Source organism: Haliotis rubra, unplaced genomic scaffold (genome assembly GCF_003918875.1).
Source record: "Haliotis rubra isolate DU_JTF1 unplaced genomic scaffold, ASM391887v1 Scf97, whole genome shotgun sequence".
In the NCBI taxonomy this organism is placed as follows: domain Eukaryota; kingdom Metazoa; phylum Mollusca; class Gastropoda; order Lepetellida; family Haliotidae; genus Haliotis; species Haliotis rubra.
In genome coordinates, this window is record NW_025767712.1 from 1,505,274 (window position 1) to 1,526,410 (window position 21,137).

General features: G+C 43.3%; 2 protein-coding genes across 4 annotated transcripts in view; both read left to right on the top strand.

Annotated features, from left to right (window-relative positions):
- The first annotated feature begins 2,439 nt into the window (after nt 1-2,439).
- Nucleotides 2,440-3,228, top strand: LOC124265285. The gene is made up of 2 exons (XM_046700074.1): nt 2,440-2,796; nt 3,073-3,228. Exons 1-2 carry the CDS (start codon nt 2,440-2,442, stop codon nt 3,226-3,228), a joined length of 513 nt encoding a protein of 170 aa, XP_046556030.1.
- An 827-nt stretch (nt 3,229-4,055) lies between these two features.
- LOC124265296 (caspase-8-like) overlaps nt 4,056-21,137 on the top strand; it is a 36,605-nt gene continuing 19,523 nt past the window's right edge. The window contains exons 1-2 of one of the 3 annotated variants that reach the window (XM_046700087.1): nt 4,056-4,074; nt 15,021-15,097. The gene's annotated coding sequence lies outside the window, so the exon portion shown is untranslated. Of the gene's footprint in view, nt 4,075-15,020; nt 15,100-18,828; nt 18,930-21,137 lie in introns of those variants that run through there. The other 2 variants (XM_046700086.1, XM_046700089.1) reach the window with 2 other exon arrangements.

The following is a 21,137-nucleotide window of genomic DNA, read 5'->3' on the forward strand; positions in this document are numbered from 1 at the left end:
AACTAGATCAATCTCTAATTGGGCGCCGGGAAGGTAACTAAAAAAATGTGAACCGTATCGATTATTGGCTCAGTGTCGTATTCCTGTTTTATTATTTCCAGAATGTCGCAGATATATGAATGTAAATCAACTGATTCAGTCAAAATATACTCTCTGAAGACATCCTGATTTACAACAATCATCATTTGACAGTTGATGTGTCCCAATTCTTTGAGTTTGTTAATAATAAGAGGCTTGGCATCAGTAATAGATACATGTTCGATTCGCCAGCTATTCATTATTTTTATACTTGTAAATAATCTCTAATTACACCTCTATCCTGAGGAAGCGCCTACGTTCTTTTCTGTAATCTTTTTTCTTCTCATAGATAAAATGATGTCTCACTACGTTTGCCCCGTGAGTTTTGCACAGGCAGTAGTGACCTTTCACCCCGATACCACACACAGAACACGTGTAGTTCGGGCTTCCCATGTGGAAACAACAGTACCCCTCAGTCCTGCATCTCCTACCGCAGGCCTCGGTCTTCCCCATAAGTATGTACTGACATCGGTACGGGGCAGGTTTCATCTTTGGTATACTTATATGAGTACTTAGTCTAATTGTTTCGCAACCAACGCAGTCGCTGCTAGACCCAGCGCGATAAAGACCAGTTCGCGGTCCTTTTGCCCTGGGGTAGGGGTGTAGTACTGAGCGAGTATGGGCTTAGGAGGGAGTGGTTCTAGCTGTTTACCGGTTAGTAGGTAGTATTCTCTCGCTGCGTCGTCAACATCATGGAATGTTTTAACGGCATGGTTCTCACGCCTGAGTTGTTCGTTTATGTAATCGATCCTCTGTACACGTTTCTTTGCGTACTCAGCTTGCGCTGCTTGTAATCGTTCTACGGCCAGGTTGTGGCGCTTACGCTCCGCGTCCGACCCCCGTAGGTTTGAGAAGAGAAAATTACTCCCGGAAAATGCCAGGGCATTTACTAACGCCCCGCCGACCATCATGGCGATCGTAGCCATCCTATATATAGTTACATTTACTTCAAAATATTATCCGGTAGGATCCCTTGTCTTACTAGGATGTCCTTGGTGGCCACCGCCATACCCAGGTTCATTATGAGCATACCCATATCCTGCAGGTTGAAATCTAGCTTGATAGTTGGTTGTTTAAGCACCATTTTGGTCAACCGAGTGTACCCTACAGCTAGACTGGCGACCACGGTGGCGTGGTATGCATCGTTGACGAACATTTTCCCCTCAGACATTATGTATATGATATAAAAATATATATTTATAACACGCTATGTGGGTTGACCTCTAATTAGGGGGGCTCCTCCCGGGGCTCCCTTGGGGGTTGTTTATTATATAACCATGAGATAGCCACGGCAGCAGTTGCGCCTGCAATCAACATGAGTGGAGCCCGGCTCCACAGTGGAGCGTAGCTACTCTTATGTTGGTTAGACCACCTTTTTTTACCGGCAGCTACTCTCTTAGGGTTCTTCTGCCTGGTGACTGTAGGGTTCACCTCCCTGCGGGTCTCCTCTGAAGGGTTCAACTCCAGTTGGGGTTTCCCCAACGTTGGGGTCTCCTCCTGTGTCATTTCTTGGGCAGCATCCATCTTGTATACTATTATTATTATTTTTCCCCTGCTTAAATTGGCAATGCTTCGCCGTGATAATCGCCGCCATCACCGGGGCTAAAAACATACCATATTTGTGGTACAGCAGGCAGCTGACGGCACTCAAGGCGTGTTGGATAAATGGGTCCTTCTCGAGGTCCTCCCACAGGTAAAGCCGGCGTTCCGGGGGAATGGGGAGGACATACTGATGCCAAACCGGTGTAGATCTGCGTCATTGTTGAGCCTATAGTCTTCATCATCTCGGCCCCGAGCCGGGACTCGTATCTCGGGTACAGCTTATCGACCTAATCGGCTGACAGTTTCTAGATTTTATCAGGGGTATAGTCCCGAAAGTATTGTTTGGCCTTGCCACCGACCGCCAGCGCTACTAGTTTCTCTCGCTTGTCATCATCAGGCCGCTTATCGCCCTCCAACAGTTGTTCGAGTAGTTCATCACACTCCATCTTATAATATACTACAAACAAAAAGTATGGGAACACCCTCAAATTTGATCGCCATGCACAAACCTGACAGCGGTGGCTTCATTAATTCATAAAAGTGAAATGTATCTGTGACATGTGCTTAGTGGACACTTTAAAGACATGTTAAAAGAACTGTTGAAGCAATTGCTTCAATATTCGTGAAGTTTTGATGAAATTAAAAAGTGTCCAAAACAGCAAAAAACAAAGGTGCCAAAACACACCTGCACTGTGTCTGATTCAAACGCCCAAACACAACAACCTAGTGCACGTGAAAGACAGACTTCCCATGCATGTTGTGGCAACTTTTCCTTAAAAGAAGCTGCAGACAGTGTTGAAGCCTCACAATTACCCCAACATGCCTCAGCGTAGACCATTAAACGACAACAACAGAAGCAGGGCCATTGCATGGCTAGAGGATGGTGAATCCTTAAGAAGCGTTGGTCGTCGTCTTCAGGTGTCCCCTTCCGTCATTCATAGGCTGAGGGAACGGTTCCAAACCACTGGCCGAGTACAAGACAGAGCTCGGTCAGGAAGGCCACGAAAAACGACAAGGGCAGACGATCGATATGTTGTACTCCACGCCCTTAGGAACCGCTTCACAACTGCCAGTGCTCTACGGCTGCAGCTCAGACATGCAACAAACACAAACGTCAGCATCTCAACCATCTGGAACCGTCTCAGAGCTGCTAATGTACGGTCACGTCGTCCAGCGGTACGTCCTCATCCCTGCCCACATCATAGAGCTGCAAGACAGGCCTGGGCCAGAGCACATTTGAGATGGAATCAGCAACAGTGATCCGGGGTACTCTTCACTGACGAGTCACGATTCTGTCTTGAGCACAACGATGGAAGGATTAGGGTTTACAGGAGGCGTGGAGAACGTTACCACGATGCTACTGTGAGGGAGAGGAACAGATTTGGTGGTGGCTCTGTGATGGTTTGGGGAGGCTTCAGCTTACATCACCGTACTCCTTTGTACCATGTACAGGGCAGTTTGACTGGATTGAGGTACCGGGATGAGATTCTGCGTCCTCTGGTTCTTCCAGCTTTGAACACCATTGGTGCCGGAGCACAGCTTCAAGATGACAATGCAGACCACATCGAGCTCGAATCATTAGAGACTTCTTGCAACAAAGTAATGTGAATGTGATGCAGTGGCCAGCTTATTCACCGGATCTGGCTCCAATTGAACATCTATGGGACATTCTTGAACGACGTGCTAGAGACAATCATGGAATGGCACCGACTCTTCAGGTTCTTGTACAGTGGCTCCAGATGGAATGGCAGTTGATTCCCCAAGCTACCCTCCGACCCTTGTCAGGTCCACGAGGCGCAGATGTACAGAATGCATCAATCAACGTGGAGGACACACCCACTATTGATACTGTGACTTTCAGTTTTGACCCCTATCCTCTTCCGCTGCTTGTACTGGCATTGCAGTAAATGATATCTGCCCATAAATCCATTACATTTTAAGAACAAATAATGTTTTATGTACCCTTGTAATAAACCGACCCTGCCACTTTAAATTTTTCGTTATACTTTGATATTTGGGTGTTCCCATACTTATTGTCGGTAGTATATATCAAGCGATTTTTAACTCTAATGATATAATAACCGATACAGGCGAAACACAGTGAGATAAAGGTTAAATTACACACGATGAGCACTTCACAAACCATTGCTTAGCTTTGCTTAGCTTTGCTTAGCATTTACTTAGTATTGCTAAGCTAAAACACCCTATAGGCCACGGGTTGGTCGGTCTTGAGCACGAGCTTAGCATGCTTAGTTTCAGCCAGCTGTTTCTTCACACGTTCCCTATCATGTTTGCTCATCACACCGTTTTCCCTCAAACACTCCTATAATCCCTGTCCTTGCAGTGGAACAAGGCCACCCATCGTGTCTGCTCCCTGAGGTCTTTCAACACCGAGTTGAACTTCTGCGGTAGCACCCAGACGCTGTGCTTTGCGTGCCGGACGGAGAAGGCCAGGTACGATAGCATGTCTCTCTTTTTTGTTATCTCACGATTAGCGCTGCAGTCATCCAGTATGAACAGCGTCGACTCCCCTTTAAATTTGTTGTGATATGCCTTCAACCAGTCCTGCAGACGTGTTCCCGGGTCGACTCTGTGTACGTCCGGGTCCATCATAACCCAAGGTCTTTCTGTGTACGTTCTATTCATGTGCAGAGTAGGGCACATGATAACGATATTGTCGAACACATCCCGGTAGTACCCCTCCAACATATCCAGCACGAAAACGGTCTTCCCACAACCAGTCTGCCCGCACACTATGGCGCAGTGCGGGTCGCGGGGCAAATCAATAGATGGCTTGCCGCCGGCAGGCAGTGGCTTGCTGCCATCAGTAGATGGCTTGCACGAATCTCCCATGGTCTATATTAAGTTGCCCGTCCATAATAACGTACAGATATAATTTCAATTTGCCGCCAGGTTGAGCCTTCTTGGTAATCTGGATTGTTATCCCCTCGCTGCCGTTGACGATGCGGCGACCGCTGCCGTGCAATTTATCGTCGTCCGTGGATCGCATGTCCAACCACAACGCGTACTTGGTGGTCAGGTATTCACCGATCTGCACGACGGATAGGTCCAGGTCTTTGATGACGTGTTGGTGCCGGGTCGGTAGTTTCATTATCTCATCCCACTACTGGTGTACCCTCATACCGGCGCTGAACAGCTGGTCGGGAACGCCATCGATGGTCACTTCCACCTTTTCAATCTCAGGGTTGAAAAACTTCTCGCTGTCCCTTCGGAACGGCTCGTAATCCTCCAACGGGACGATCTGGATACCTTTCATCGATCGCGCCGGCATGTTTAGGTTGATATTCCACAGCGTGTCGCTCTTATCCCGCTCGACCGATCTATGCCGCAGGACCCTATCATACAGGATGGCCACCTTCCCCGAGTACTGGGTTCGAACCTGCCTGGCCAGCTCCGGGCTAGTGACCATGTCAGACTCCAGAGAGATGTTGTCTATGGTGTAACTAGCCTCATCACCGTTCGGCGAACGCACGACTTTGCTGTAGTCGTTAAACGTGAGCTCGTATTCAAGCCTATCACCCAGCGCGGCCTGGTAAAATGGCGCGTGTCCCGTGAGCAACTCGAAGTCGAGCGGCACGCAGAACCTGTTCCCGTACGCTTAGGCGATAGCATTTTCACTGTCCGAGATCTTGTCTAGCTGGTCTGCCGTGAACTGTACCCCATGCACAACCGAGTCGATTTGCTGATACCTTGGTACACGCCATTGATGCGTTCTCCCTTAATTTTTTTCAGAGGTCCCCGTAGCAGTGAAAGATGTCACTGTCGTCGATGCTCAGCACCTTGTTACCACTGATCTTGATGGTGGTTTTCTTGATGATGGCTCGACCTACGTTCCGCACTAGCTCGCGTTTGTCGTTGTCGGAGGTCAACGTGAGGTTGAACGCCAGTCGAACCGTGCCTGGCACGATGAGGTCATTCTCACCCAGGTTTAGGAATCTAACCAGCAGCGTTTGGTTCTGGTCTATCTTGCTGGGATTGTTGGTGATGGTCACCACCTGGCGCGGCTCTGACGCCTAGAGGCTCTCTTGATCTTCGGAAAGGATCTAGTTTCCTGCTATACATTGTTATATAGATAAAATATAAAAGTTTAATATAAATAATGGCTGACGAAATCGAAATGGACGATTTTGGCGCTGGTGCGTCCGCTGACACGCCTGAGGTGGATTCCCGGTGATGTCACCTCCCTCATGGGCGACACCATTAGCAACAAACTTTTAAAATCAACCGTCAACGACTACTACAACGCGTTGAAGTCAGATAGAAACTACGTCGATCCGTTGCCAGACTATTCCAAGTTTACCATCGACAAGAAGGGCACGCTGCTATTGAAAGCTCTCCGATCACATGAATAAGAGCACTAGAAAGCCACTCGCTCTGTCTACGCTGGTCACTCGTTATGGGACGCAACTGATCCGTGATGAACTAGGCTTCATAGATTACGGTGGCGCACGGCCTAAGCTTCCCCCGAAGGTCGCCCAAGATCTGCAAGCAGCCAGGCCCGAACTCAGTAATACCAAGGACGTACCCCAACGGGCTAAAGAAACCTCAGACAGCATCCAAAAACTATTGGCCACGTACCATGACAAACCCTTGCCTGGTCTCGAATTTCCCCCTGAGGGAACTGTACGGTCTAGACAAAGCCTTGAAACGTGTATGCGGAGAACTCGTGAACAACATGGGGAAACTGAAACCCATCATCGAAAAACGGTTGCGTGACTTACAAGATGAGAGACGGACTCGGTTGGAATCCGCTTCCTCGAACCGGAACGGCTTCGATCCCAGATCAGCCGCGTAGCGGGAACCATCTATCGAGTCCTAAATGAAGACACCATGCTAGCTGACAGGATCCGAATCCTCTTCCGAGAGAAACGGATTACTATCGCCAGCATTCTGACTGCATTGGGCTTCATCATATTAACCCTGGAGGTGTTATTGACAGGGGTACACCAAGTAGGGGCACACCAACACCACCAAGTGGTGGGGGCGTCAGAGACTGGAGTGTCTGTCAATGTCACGCCACACCCCGTTGTAGCGCACCACACGGCGAAGTTGAGTTGATTCTGCCAGAACTGCATCGGGTTGTTGAACCAAGCGTGGACTGCCTTGACGTTAGTCACTGAAAGCTTATACCGGTCGAACACATCTATAAACTGGGCGCTGAAATACAACCCATCAGCGACCACACTCTTCATGTATGGGAAATCTATGTCCAGTTTAGGGTAAAACACTCCCGGCTTGTACATTTTTTAAAGTATTATATAATGGATATATATACTCTAACATGTACGTAACACTTCCAGGAATAACGAGCAGTGAGGCCATTCAGCAGGTGCACGCGATCCATAACACGTCGGGTCAACTCGAAGTCGCACTCTGCGATATCACCTACCTACCGCGATGGACTAACATCAAAGCCAGCAACAATAAGCTGTTCGTCAGTGGCACCCGTAACCAGATAATCGCCGGCTACTACAGCGTGTGCTCACTTAGCGACGAGGCCTTCAAACCCTTGGGAGCCGAACTCAAGATGAACGACTCAAACGGCACAGTGGTGTTAACCAACAACGGGATAAACCCCTTGAGGCTCGGCCGACCATTGGCGAGGACACTCGGGATACCACCTGATGAGATAAAACCAACAACTACCGGCACAGGCACGAAGTTACCTGACCTAGTACCGTACTGAGAGCTGTGCATTCATCTCGGTCAGGTGAGCACAACGGACAACATTCAAGGTGGGCACCCTTCCACGATACTGAGAGCCATACCGGTGAAAACGGAGAAATACAACGACGGCAGAACCGAGTTGTTTTCAACGCGGCAGTATAAGAGGTTAACTCGGGGCAACATCCTTGAGTTGATAATATCGGTGTTAGATATAAAGCATAATCCTGTGAATACAGGATACCTCAGCATAACGCTGCACATAAAATGACTAGCGCACAAGGCCCCGGAATGAAGTTGAAAAAATGCATCAATGCGGGGATATCCGACACGCGGATTCGACGACCCCGGAGTAGATGGTAAATTGTACGCCTTGCAACTGAAAAACAACATTTACAAACGCGTTGAAGTCCCCATCATTGTCGGTACTAGAAACCTAAGTGATATAGTAGATACCTCAGGTGCAGCCTCCAACACTCGGTACGCCCTAGTCCGCACCAGTGATGATAGATGCATGGTATACCCATCGTTCGGAGGCAAACTGTTAGACTTAGAAGATGTTGAGAGCAACGTGACGGCCATCACCAAAAATAAGCAGTATTCCCTCATCTTAACCGACGATGACAAGTGGGTGTTGTTGCCCGCTAAAGTCGACTGGTTTCTCAATATTAGGCTCCCTGCTCGCGGCTTACGTCCCGGCTCAGAGACGTAGCGTAGTCATCAGCCCAGCCGCCAGTATGGCAGCCCACATGCTATCTAGCAAGCCCGGGATGCAAAACGTGGTATTGCAGTTGGTGTCTGAATTGGAAGGCGTGGTCAACATCCTGGAGACTCTACCAGCGAACTCAACACTGGTCATCAAAGAATACCTAGGGGAACCATCGCCGGATGAAGTCGAAATCGTGAAGGGGATCAAACTCCAGTGGGGGAAACGACACCAGTATCACGTTTGCACTGTTTACGTGCGGGTGGGTGTCGACTCCAACACCAGTCTGCAGGGGGTCACCGTGACCGTGGAAGACACGATATCACTCACCAAGATCTTCCTACCCGACAACATACACTTCATTGCGGTGAAGTGCATCCCTGAGAAATTATCAGAAAAACAATTGGAAACTATCTCGTAATAGTATTATAGCAATGTCCTGACGGCATCGACCCAACGCCACACTTAACGATCTAGGAGACACGGAGGGATTCGATCAGCCTGGTGAGGAAGACACCTTATACATCCTGCACTTGAAAGACAACGTGTATAGGCGGGTGTCATTATCCGATTTTAAAGAGCCTGAATGGTTATACAACTTCACCCTCACCTCACCTTATATCTCCTTGAAACAAAATAATACTATCCCCGAGATTAGGAACAACGGTATCATTCTCGGGTCGTTCATTCCGGATTCTAGTGTACAAGTCATACGAATACCAGGCCACTCGGGCAACATGCTAGCTTCAAACAGTGGGAGGGTAAAGATAGAGCTCAAATTACTCGATTACCAACAGGTTTTTAGAGATGTCCCGAAAAGCTTCACATTCATCATAGACGTCTATCTCGGAGATATACGTTTGACTAGTAATTTTATTCGCCTTATAGATGATATGATGATAGGTACGGAAGACAGGCATAAAAACCAACGTTGACGTATTATTAAGGTATCAGGAAACAGACCTTTAGCAAGCCTTGATGGAGTTCGTGTCCTAAATGGAAGTAGAGCTGAGACCCCGCTTTTTTACACGGAAGAAAATCTAAGTATTATCAGCTTTAAGTTCATTAATCAAAGGTTAAATGAAACCCAATTAAAATATCTATTGTAATATATATTATGAGATGGGTCTGTACCCAGTCGTAGAGGAAGTCGCTAAGACACTGGAAACCGTAGATGGGTTCCGCTTGAGACAGTTGTGTGATGTAAAACACCAACTTGAACAAGAGCGCAACGCGCGGAAAGCACTATGTAAGAAGTACCATAGAGCTTTCAATATCGTGGATGGAACTGATACTGCCCTTATGGCAACCAGCATGGGACTAGGGGCAGTAGGTGTCGGTTTGTTGACAACCATCGTAGCCGCACCCATAGTCCTGGGCATTGAAATAACAGCTGGGGTGTCAGGGTTGGCTGGATTGGTATTTTAGTTTGTATCTCACAAATTGCACCGTAAAGCATTGAAACACGACGAAATTAGAATTCTAGCTGAAGCAAAGCTGAACACGGTAGGTGAGCGTATTTCCACGGCACTCACTGACAGTAAGATCTCGGAGGAGGAATTTCGTTCAATACTCTCTGAACTTGACAAGTACCATAAGATGAAACAAGAAATCAGGTCTGCTATCAGCGAAGACGAGAGAAAAAAGTACATAGAACAGGGGGTACGAAAAGCCCAGCAAAAACCATTGTGAAATAAAGCTTTGCAGAGGCTTTTGTTGGACTTGATCTCGTACCGCTATTGTATCTACTACTCGTAGCTGCGGCAAAAACAATACAAATATAATCTTATTTCTTTCCAAAACGTCATCATTTTGCTTCAGCGCCAAAACGGCAATTTTAACTTTTCCCCTTGGTTTAGAAGTGTTTGAAGAAATAATCGCCTATACGTCACCAAGAAAGCATGCAAAGCAAAATGCACGTGCAAGTAAACGGAAAAGCATGAGGTATCGATCATTATAAAAAGGTAAACGTTGTGTTTAATTTTGTCATTCGTTTATGCCTGGAAAAGAGGAAATCCTCATGCCACGACAGAGTGCTGCTAATCCAAACATCGCCATTATAGGCCGCCTTGAAGCTGGGGAGTCGCGGTCTGCAGTTGCCCAACATTTCAACGTTCATCAGAGCACCATATCTCGCCTTGGGGATCGTTTCCAGCAGACCAATTCCGCGCAGGATTGCCCAAGAAGCGGCCGTCCAAGAGTTACCACCCAAGCCCAGGACCACTACATCCGGGTTGCTCATTTGCGTCATCGTCTTGTCACAGCCGTGGAGACTGCACAACGCATCCATGGTTTGAGAAGAATTTCCGCCCAAGCTGTCAGGAATCGATTGCGTGAAGTGGGAATTCGATCAAGAATGCCAGTTGTCGCCCCTGTTTTTAGTAGGACTGCGTGGTATTAACAGTATATCGCAATACGCCTTTAAAACGATACGTATTGCAATGGTTTTTGTTGTTATCTTGATGGTTTAATTTCAAATTCATGCAGACTTTCATTCACGCTGACGTTTTCCATTGTAATTGATTGACAAAACAGCTTACTTTTACATACAATACATTTTATAAAAAAGAAATTACAATCCTTCAAAATCAAATCGAAATTCGAAATTTCTGTTGTCACAACCATTAAGTTATTTTTATGGCTTTAGCATGTAGAAAATAGGCTCTGCATGTACAATTAATGTCACTTACTGCCAAACACTTTGTCTGCTGGTACATCGCAATACGTATCTGAATACGGGTACCAGAATCACAACATTTTGCAATCCAATTTATTTGCCAATACACAGCCCTAGTTTTGAGATACTTCCATCTGCGCAGTCGCTTGTGGTGTTGTAGAGTCCTGAACTGGAACCTTAGAAACTGGAGTCGAGTCTGGTTCAGTGATGAATCGCGATTTCTTCTTCACCGGCGAGATGGATGAGGGCGTGTTTACCGTCGAAGAAATGAACGTTTTGCCCCTAATTGCATTCGACAGGTCGACAGGTCGACAAGCGAGTTGTACCAGCATGACAGCGCTACTTCACCTACAGTACGCGTTATGGTCCGCTATCTTGCCAATTCTAACGTCAATGTCTTGCCATGGCTTTCCCGATCACCAGATCTAAACCCGATAGAACACCTATGGGATGAACTCGATCGACGTGTACGTCAGTGTCAAAATTCGACTCAGACACTTCCACAACTGGTCATCGCATTGCAGGAAGAGTGGGGAAGAATTCCGCAAGAGTGACTTCGTCGACTTATCCAGTCTGTGCCGGGCAGTAATTGCTGTCAATGGAGGCCAAACAAAGTAATGACTTTGACGCCATCTTGTGGACTCAAGTAAACAGAAACAATAAAGGCTGCTGTTGTTAGCGAACTCTTTGACTATATATAGACGTGTGAATGTTCACCTTTTTTACCATTGAAATTACATGAAATAATTGCTCTTAAACTAGCACGATGAATTCTTCTAAAATGGCTTATGCGTTTCTTTTTTTTGAAGAGTGTATCGTTTCTTTTTTGGGTGGACATAGTGATTCGTCATCCTTTGATACTAAACTGAGTTTTTCAGGTTCCTTAGAGACAACAATTTCTTTATCAGTTTCATTTCACTCATATTTTAAATCTTTTTGTACTTATTTCAGTTTACCTGTATTGTCACCTAAACGTATTTTTATAATAATAATTGTCTTGTCCGTGTGAATGTCATTACAGTGATATATCACCCCACTGAAGTCTTGAAAATGTTCAGAACAGTAGTAGCACTGATATGGTGACATCTCCGTCGTTTAAACAGCACATCTGAAGAATTGAATACTTGATAGTTAGTGGTAATACTGTATAGCAAATTGGATGACGAGTTTAGGTTGACCGTAAATCGTTCACCAACACAAAATGAAATTGTTCATCATGGCAAATTGTCTGGGTTTTTAAATCGTTCACTAATAATTTGATGGTGTCTGTCTTTCGAGCATGAAAACTCGAAAACGGTACAACACTAATCGTTCAAATTTCTCACAAATATAGTTCGACAATTACTCTTAATGTTGGTATCTTTTGTTTTTTCGTATATATACAACAATGATACCTTAAACTTTGATATGTTTATGCATCTTTATGGAAACGTAGCCGAAGCTAGACATTGTTTTGCAGGCTCATGGACTTGTATAATGACGGAATGGAAAGATATTTGGTACGATTACGCACATGTGTCTTCTATTTTACAGCATGAAGTTTGGGGGCAATGTGACCTATACAAATATAGATATTGACAATTTTCCTACACCTAAAACATAAAAAATCGTTCACTTCCATGCTATGAAATATTTCCTGCCGTTCACCGCTCCTACGGTGTGAATATCGTGTCCCTATATCTGTGAGTCTTTATACTACATGCATGTATACATGAACCACATCACGTCACACGTTTCACAGACCACACTATATACAGAGAATCTGAAATGACATATGGGAGTAACTGGTTACAACACATAAATACATAACCTACTTAGGAACTGTTCATAGCGGGTGGTGTGTGTGTGCGTGCGTGCGTGCGATTGATGATGGGGGAGGGGGGTGTCACCCATTTTGTTCTGGGGAGGTAGGGGTATGACACTCTCCACTTAGCCATAAATTATGAAAGACACCTAAGCATGGTAATATATACATTACTATGGACAGAGATATACAGACGTAACGTATCGCTAACGCTTCATCTGATATAGTATGTCACCTGCTTTTCCCTTCTGCCCATGAGCGACATAGGAATCACATTGAACGGCCGTATTCGGTTTTTCCAAAAGAGATAGTATAGTTTTGACCTTTTTTGATGAAGAAGAACCCTTGTATCACAGGCAGGTGATCTTTCTTGTAGTGAAATTAAGTTTTAAGACCCGCTTAAGAATACAAAAATTGTCTCGTTTATTTATGTGGTTTTGACAACCCTTCACACAGACAAGATTTATAGCGTAATTAGTTCGCAAGGGGATGAAAACATTACCAGAAACACATTGCAAGTTATTCCTTAGAAACCCCAATCCAAACTCCAGTTTTTGTGGAAATCATGATAAACTAATTCGGGAGAACCGACGGTCTGTTATAAAGCTGATTATCTCAATACCCAATGAAGTACTTGTCGGGTCAGATAAGGTGTTTTGTTGGGGATGCAACCACACGTTATTGTAGATGTACACCTAACGATAACTACATTCCAACTGTTAGTCCCCGTGTTTTTGTTGGTGTATATGTAACACATCAACGCCAGAGAATAACCAGTCTCGATTATCAGACGAAACCGACTCTATCGGGTGTAGTCCCCCGCCGTGATATTGCTGGAATATTGCTAAAAGCAGCATAAACTCACTCACTCACTCACTCACTATTGGGTGTAAAAGGCTCAACAGCCGTGAAATGATACTAACGGATCATGACACGACGAGGCTTCCCGTGGCTCACTACATGGTGGGTCGGAGTGAAAGTGCGGGCGGCATGATCATTTTGTGGATAAGTTGAAGGTAGGTTTGCCAATTGACTGCTGATGGCATGGTGCAAATCTTTTCAGGAGGTGTTGGTTGGTTGGTGGTTGGTTGTTGTTTAACGCCGCACTAATCAGTATTCCAGCTATATGGCGACGGACTGTAACTAATCGAGTCTGGACCAGACAATCCTGTGATTAACAGCATGAGAATCGATCTACGCAATTGGGACACGATGACATGTGTCAGCCAAGTCAGCGAGCCTGACCACCCGATCCCGTTAGTGGCCTCTCACGACAAGCATGGGTTACTGAATATCAATTCTAATCCTGATCTCATGTGGTGTTGTACAGTAGCGATTACGTGTGTTCGCGCCACATGATCGTAGGATTTTGCAATTTGAAACATCCTTTGCACTACAACATTATGTTAAAAGTCAGTTGCCCATGGCGACCCTTAATGTGCAATATGTGCTTCACATTTCTAGCACTGTTATTACATTTAGGGATTTGGTTAAAAACAACACAATGGTAATGTGTAAAAAGACAAATACCAAAGCTAAAAACTCCTACATTCGATGATTCGAAATACATTATTCATATATATGCCTTATACGTGCAGATGCAGGGACAAACGGTTTGTTGTAAAGCATTTTTACACACAATAAGAGATCACTAATGCGGTCGTCTTAAATGTTGTTGAAATTCCTCCAAAATCTGTATCATTTTCGATTCGTTCAACTTTGAGATATTGTTAACGCCACTTCTTACAACAGAATTTCACTGGATTTCAATCAATGTTGGTAGTCAATATGCGTGCATATAACTCGACCATACACGAGAACGAGGCGTCAGTAGAGAGTTTGAAACTCTGGGATGTTGTTTGTTAATAAGCATGCGTCATGCAATAAGCTGATAGATGGCAACGAAACATGGCATTTATGGGAACTTCAAAGAATACCAAAAGCTTTAAAACGCAGCCAAATCTTGGTACTCAACGTCGGTGGCGTTTACCAAAATAACACCTAAAAAACAATAGGGGCGGTGGAGTAGCCTAGTGTGTAAAGCGTTCGCTTGTCACTCCGAAGGCCCGGGTTCGATTCCCCACATGGGTAAAATGTGTGAAGCCCATTTCTGGTGTCCCCCCGCCGTGATATTGCTGGAATATTGCTAAAAGCGGCGTAAAATCAAACTCACTCGCTCACCTAAAAACAATTATGAACTCATTTTGATTTACCTTGTGATTCTTAATCAGTGTTTAAGGAGTTTGTCAACTACACCATAAACAACAGATTAATATCATAGCGTTAATATTATAACGATCGTAATTGGCTGCTCTTGTTGACATTGTAAGTCGTTTAGGTTCTGTACAGCGTGGTCTTTACACCAAACTTGTAATCATATTATTCCAGTTATTGAGATTTCTAAAATAGAACTCACAAACAAAATATGCGTGAATATTGTAGACGACGTTCTAAACGCAAGGAAGATCACTTTCTTCTAAGACAAGTCGATATTGTCACGTAATCAGGATTGTGGTATTTTGTTTCAGTCAGCAACAGCTAGCGGCAATGTAGCCTGGTATTAACGCTATTGAGAAACTCTGAACAGACACTGGTCACCAAGGTAAGAGCCTTTGTTGAGGAGTTTAGAAAAGATCAAGCCTTTTCTGGCGTTCTTGCTTTGGATGCATTTCGTGATGGTGCATTTGGTAATTCCTCATACATATTTTGATGCAATTTTGAATAATGCTACATTTTAAATATTGAAATATATCCTTGTCATAGGGGTATATATTCTCCTACATTGACATAAGACTTCTATCCCTTTGTATTTGGTATACTCAAATCCAAATGTTCGTGAAGGTGGACGTGGTTGAGTCATACTCATCTATCTCGTGACTCATGACTCGCATGCCGGAAGCTAGGTTCAATCGCGCTTTCAACCTAACATCGATCCTTTCTGTTTTTGTCTTTCCTGACAGCAAACTGTCCATTGGCATTTCACGGTCAATAATCCACCCATTGCCTAATGGGAACTGACGACCATGTGCAATACGTGATGTGTTCTGGTAATGCATGCAGCTGATTGTATTACGATATATGTGCCAGCAACAAGTGAGAGCATTTAAGATATTGTTAAATTTTTGTCCCCCTGCGCGACCCGTATAACCAGTGTAACAAAAATTCACGGAAAGTGACCAGGAAGACAAAATCTGATGTAGGTATACAATATATTATCTTTGAAAGATGGCAAGGAATATTTTTAAAAATCTGGTCATCGTGTATTGTCTGAAAGTCTCTGTCTTGCTACATGTAGAATAGTTATTTTTAGTGAAGTCCACTTTTAAATCAGTACAGAAAACCGGAGTGCACGTACTCCAATTCTGAAATGTATATCCCACTGTGCTTGGCACCTTCGCAGCACGTTAACATGCGACCCATTCCTTTTGAGATATTGTGTGATGCACGTGCTTTACGTGTGCATTCCAGTATGGTAAGGTGTGATTGCCTTTTGGACCAGAATGTTAAAAAATTGTCCTTGAATTCAGAGAATGCATATTCAAACCTCATGTGCATATATTGTGTCGATAACGGTGTTCTTGGGTTGAAAGGTGTTTCATTTCATTATGAGTACTACGACACTTTTAAAGGGTTGCATGGCAGGGTGTGGCAGGGTGTCTGGTCGTCATCGCCATCCTTACCTCTTTGACCAAACATTTGGAGACAGAAGGTGACCTGATGCCTGTGGTAACTGCTCAAACGTATAAAACGAAAAGAACAGTTCAATAACGCGTGTGCAGCAGATGCTGAGAAATGGAGTTACTGCTGGCTCGCCCATTTCTTCGGGTCAGGAAAAAAGACTAAGAAGCCTAGAAGCAGTCATCAAAAGGAATGATGATAGAAAGTAAACGTATCTCATGTATTCACACTCGTTTGTATCAATGTGACAGCTACCGTTTTTCGAGTCTACATGCACCCGTGAAGATCCGGTTTAGGATTGGGCATCAGCCTCACATGCTTTTTTATAAGAGGCGACGAACTAGATCGAGAGTTCAGGCTCGCAATACATGTAATCAAACGAGAATACTGTAAATCTATGCTTGTGTCAGTCACTGGATTGCCTGGTCCGGACTTGATTATTTACAGATCGCCATCATCTCGCTGGAATATTGGAGCGCAGCGTTAAACAACAAAGCCCATGTCGCGTCTTCATAAAATAACCGAACCAAAGACCACCATTGGTGTAGTGGCTTTGTGGCAATGGCCGTATACTATAGCTGTTACAGGTGGCATACGGACTAACATCCATACCAAATATGACATAGGGAACACCTTTTACTTCTTCAGAATCTATGGTCACTGTCAGGTTGTTCGGTAACACATTTCCTTATGTGTTACATTTTATTCAGTTGCTTTTTGTCAAAGCATAGATGTTCTATATCACACGATACCTGGATGTTCATAGATTAGCGTTTTAAAAAACTAATTTATAGGAAACATTTTGGAAGAACGTGGTTAGTGCGCACGCATGTCATGTATGTATGCCTTGTATGAAATGTATCAAAACACTGGAGACGACATCGTGCAGATATGGTTATACCCTAAACAGATTTTAAAGACACCTCGTCGTCGTGGTACATGACACCAGGTGTCAGACTGTCTACTTTTATTAAGTCAATGGCCATTTACAACATCGTAGTGACGCTAGATTGTTCATATATGTTTTAAACAAAGATTAAGTTGGTTTATGAAATTGGCATTTTAGAATCTTTGTATCCCATTATTGTGGCATTAAATTGACGTATTGCCAGGAAGATATAGGCAACACGTATCCATGATATATCGCTAACAATGTATCACTGCAAACTCTTACTTCCATAGGGCGGTGGGGTAGCCTAGTGGTTAAAGCATTGGCTCGTCACGCCGAAGACCCGGGTTCGAATCCCCACATGGGTACAATGTGTGAAGCCCATTTCTGGTGTCCCCCGCCGTGATGTTGCTGGAATATTGCTAAAAGCGGCGTAAAACCAAACTCAGTCGGTCAATCTTACTTCCATAACATGATCTACATAACATAACAAAATAATATAACAGGACCAGTACATCTATACTGAAGTTCATTATGATGAATAATATAGTTTTGTACAAACAAGTGAAGATAAGTGGATGGAAGAAATCGGTGCGCAAATGATCTAACACACACATAATGAATATACATGGCATCATACCAGTCAAGAATAAGCATCAATATCATCGCATTATAAGACACTTATAGTCCTGTTTTGGACCAACTATATGTCTTTCAGTTTTGTTGCCAGTATACTTAACATAACAAAAAAATCACTAACACAAAATCTAATAATTGCAACAAAACCAAATTTTGCACAGTCACATGAAATCGACAGACCAACTGTGATGATTTGTCTCATCATTTTGGACAACCGAATAAAAAAGTTGTTTAACAAACGATCATTATTTTGTTGTCACTTTTCGCTATTTTTAACGTGTGTGTGTGTGTGTCCGTGTCCGTGTGCGTGCGTGCGTGCGTGCGTGCGCGCGCGCGGTAGAACAGCTAGATGTGCGAGTTGCACGTGTGAAATTGATATTTCACTGCACACGCTTGTTGATTACCTGGCTATTTGCAGTTATTTTAGATTTTGTGTTAGTGAGCAATTCATTGGTCTCAAATGTAATCAAACGGACTGTACCACTGAATACAAGATTGAATTCTTGTTATGTTAAGTACACTGGCAACAAAACTGAAAGACATATAGTTGGTCGAAAACAGGACTATAATTATATGTTCCTAATTGTGCAGTAAAATCCCCTGCAACAACTGATACTCTACAACAATCTTAAAAACTACGCTTCCGCCACACTTGGCTACACTGGTCACGTGACGAGCCGAGGCATACGCTAAGGGGCTTTTCGAGGAGTGACCACTCCCCGTTATAGTCTACCTGCTTCAAGTGATAATACTAATAATGGTATATAAAATAAGTTATAATAAAAGCAACAAATCTCACATCCACCCTCACTATTTCATACCACATTCATAAGATTATACATTTACACAATATGTTAAGTCATAATTTAGTTTTAATTAGGCTTAGACTGGTATTTACCTACCGCATACGCCATGTTTAATGTAAATAGCTAATTGATATTTAATGATATAATTTAGATAAATTACACATCCGACCAACTGTACTGATGGTTGGAAAACAATAGATACATAGGCATACGCTAAGGGACTTTTCGAGGAGTGACCACTCCCCGTTATGGTCTCCCTGCTTCAAGTGAGACCCCTGGGGTGAGGTATATAAACAGCTCTGCTGTACTGCGTAATACGGCACTCCCAATTACGCAGTAGGCTACTTAGTGTGCATGGCCATTCCATAATTGTAGGCTGTGGGTCTGGTAATGGATTATGTCATAGGACACTACTTCGGCCGAAGGTAAGTGAAAACATGCGTATGGAACAGAAACCGAACATAATCAGCTTCGTTGATATTAGTTTAATATCTTGGTACCAACAAAACTAAATATATTCATTGTAATTTTCAACAAGAATTTGTCATTATAGGGACAGCGTGTGTGTGTGTGTGTGTGTGAGAGAGAGAGAGAGAGAGAGAGAGAGAGAGAGCGAGAGATTCACACACCAGACAATTCAACTCCTGTGTACATGTCACGGTGATAACAGCACATCGTTTCTCTTGTGCAGTAGTTATCTCCCTTCGACTTATTACATCTCTTGGTGTGACGTCAATGCCGTATATATATTTCAAAACATCGTGTCAGTCTGTTACACGGTACTTACCGTCAACATTTAGATGAAAATTTGAAGGGACCCAATTGTGTGTGTGTTTGGGGTTGTTTTAAGGGTGAGTAAATACAAGCCACAGTCATGTAGAAAGATCAGTATATAAAGAACGCATGTGTGAAAGAAAAGAATAGTAAAACGAATCTGAACATGCTTAAAACTGGGGCTGTGCAATATTACCGATAAACCGGTATATACCGGTACAGTATCTGGCGATACGATTATCGCGATATGGTTCAGATTCTGCAATATATTGGGTCATCCACTGTTAGCTTCCTTTGAATTATCTGCCCATGATTTCCATGTCAAAAACAATGTGCTCTAAAAGTGCCAAATACACTTTTATTTTTGTTGGTTTCATGTATAATTTTACAAGTGGAAGTGTCATTAATTACACGTGGCTCCAAGAGTACCAAATATTCTACCAAATGCTTTACGTTTTGTGATTTTGAATGGTTTCATTTGGAGGAATTAAGTGGCCTCAAATGGGCCATTTTTATATTGGGACTTACAGTAGATTCTCTGGCTCAGAGTGACCATTTCACAACTCACAGTATTTTGTTATTTTCGTTTGTTTCATAATGGTACATATGATATTAATTTAAACTAAAGCATGTTTTTGTTTCATTTTGCAATAGTCCATTTCAACACGTTTATATTGGCGTTATATCTCAATGAATCACTGACATACAGAAACAATAATTACACGCTGCACTGAAGTCATTCTGTTGAAGCAAACAACACTGAAAATCATGTTTATATTGGCGTTTTATCTCAATGAATCACTGACATGCAGAAACAATAATTACACGCTGCATTGAAGTCATTCCGTTGAAGCAAACAACACTGTAAATCATGTTTATATTGGCGTTGTATCTCAATGAATCACTGACAAACAGAAACAATAATTACACGCTGCACTGAAGTCATTCTGTTGAAGCAAACAACACTGAAAATCATGTTTATATTGGCGTTGTATCTCAATGAATCACTGACATACAGAAACAATAATTACACGCTGCACTGAAGTGCATTCTGTTGAAGCAAACAACACTGAAAATCATGTTTATATTGGCGTTATATCTCAATGAATCACTGACATACAGAAACAATAATACACGCTGCACTGAAGTGCATTCTGTTGAAGCAAACAACACTGAAAATCATGTTATACTATTACGTGTATCATTATATTCTCAAACCTTTGTTGTAATGCTTCAATCAACCATTCCACGTTTAGCCTCTGTATCATTGTATTCTCAAACCTTTGTTGTAATGCTTCAATCAAACATTCCACGTTGAGCCTCTATATCATTGTATTCTCAAACCTTTGTTGTAATGCTTCAATCAAACATTCCACGTTGAGCCTCTATATCATTGTATTCTCAAACCTCTGTTGTAATGCTTCAATCAAACATTCCACGTTGAGCCTCTATATCATTGTATTCTCAAAACTTTGTTGTAATGCTTTAATCAAACATCCACGTTGAGCCTCTCTATCATTGTATTCTCAAACCTTTGTTGTAATGTTTCAATCAAACATTCCACGTTGAGCCTCTATATCATTATATTCTCAAACCTTTGTTGTAATGCTTCAATCAAACATTCCACGTTGAGCCTCTAAATCATTATATTCTCAAACCTTTGTTGTAATGCTTCAATCAAACATTCCACGTTGAGCCTCTATATCATTGTATATATCTGTAAACCATTGGCATACAGCCATACACAATGGAGACGGGGAGCCTGAAAGTATGGTGTAACAGCAACTAAATAGATGATGTCGCACACAGAGAGCTATTATGAATTTATGATGTAAGCACTTGTGCAGAAAGCTTATAGT

Bases quoted from the DNA above. Each gene is read 5' to 3' on its own strand.
- LOC124265285 (XM_046700074.1), top strand. From the start codon at position 2,440: ATGCCTCAGCGTAGACCATTAAACGACAACAACAGAAGCAGGGCCATT. The intron at 2,797-3,072 runs GTACGTCCTCAT...TACCATGTACAG, and splicing joins TACGGTCACGTCGTCCAGCG to GGCAGTTTGACTGGATTGAG.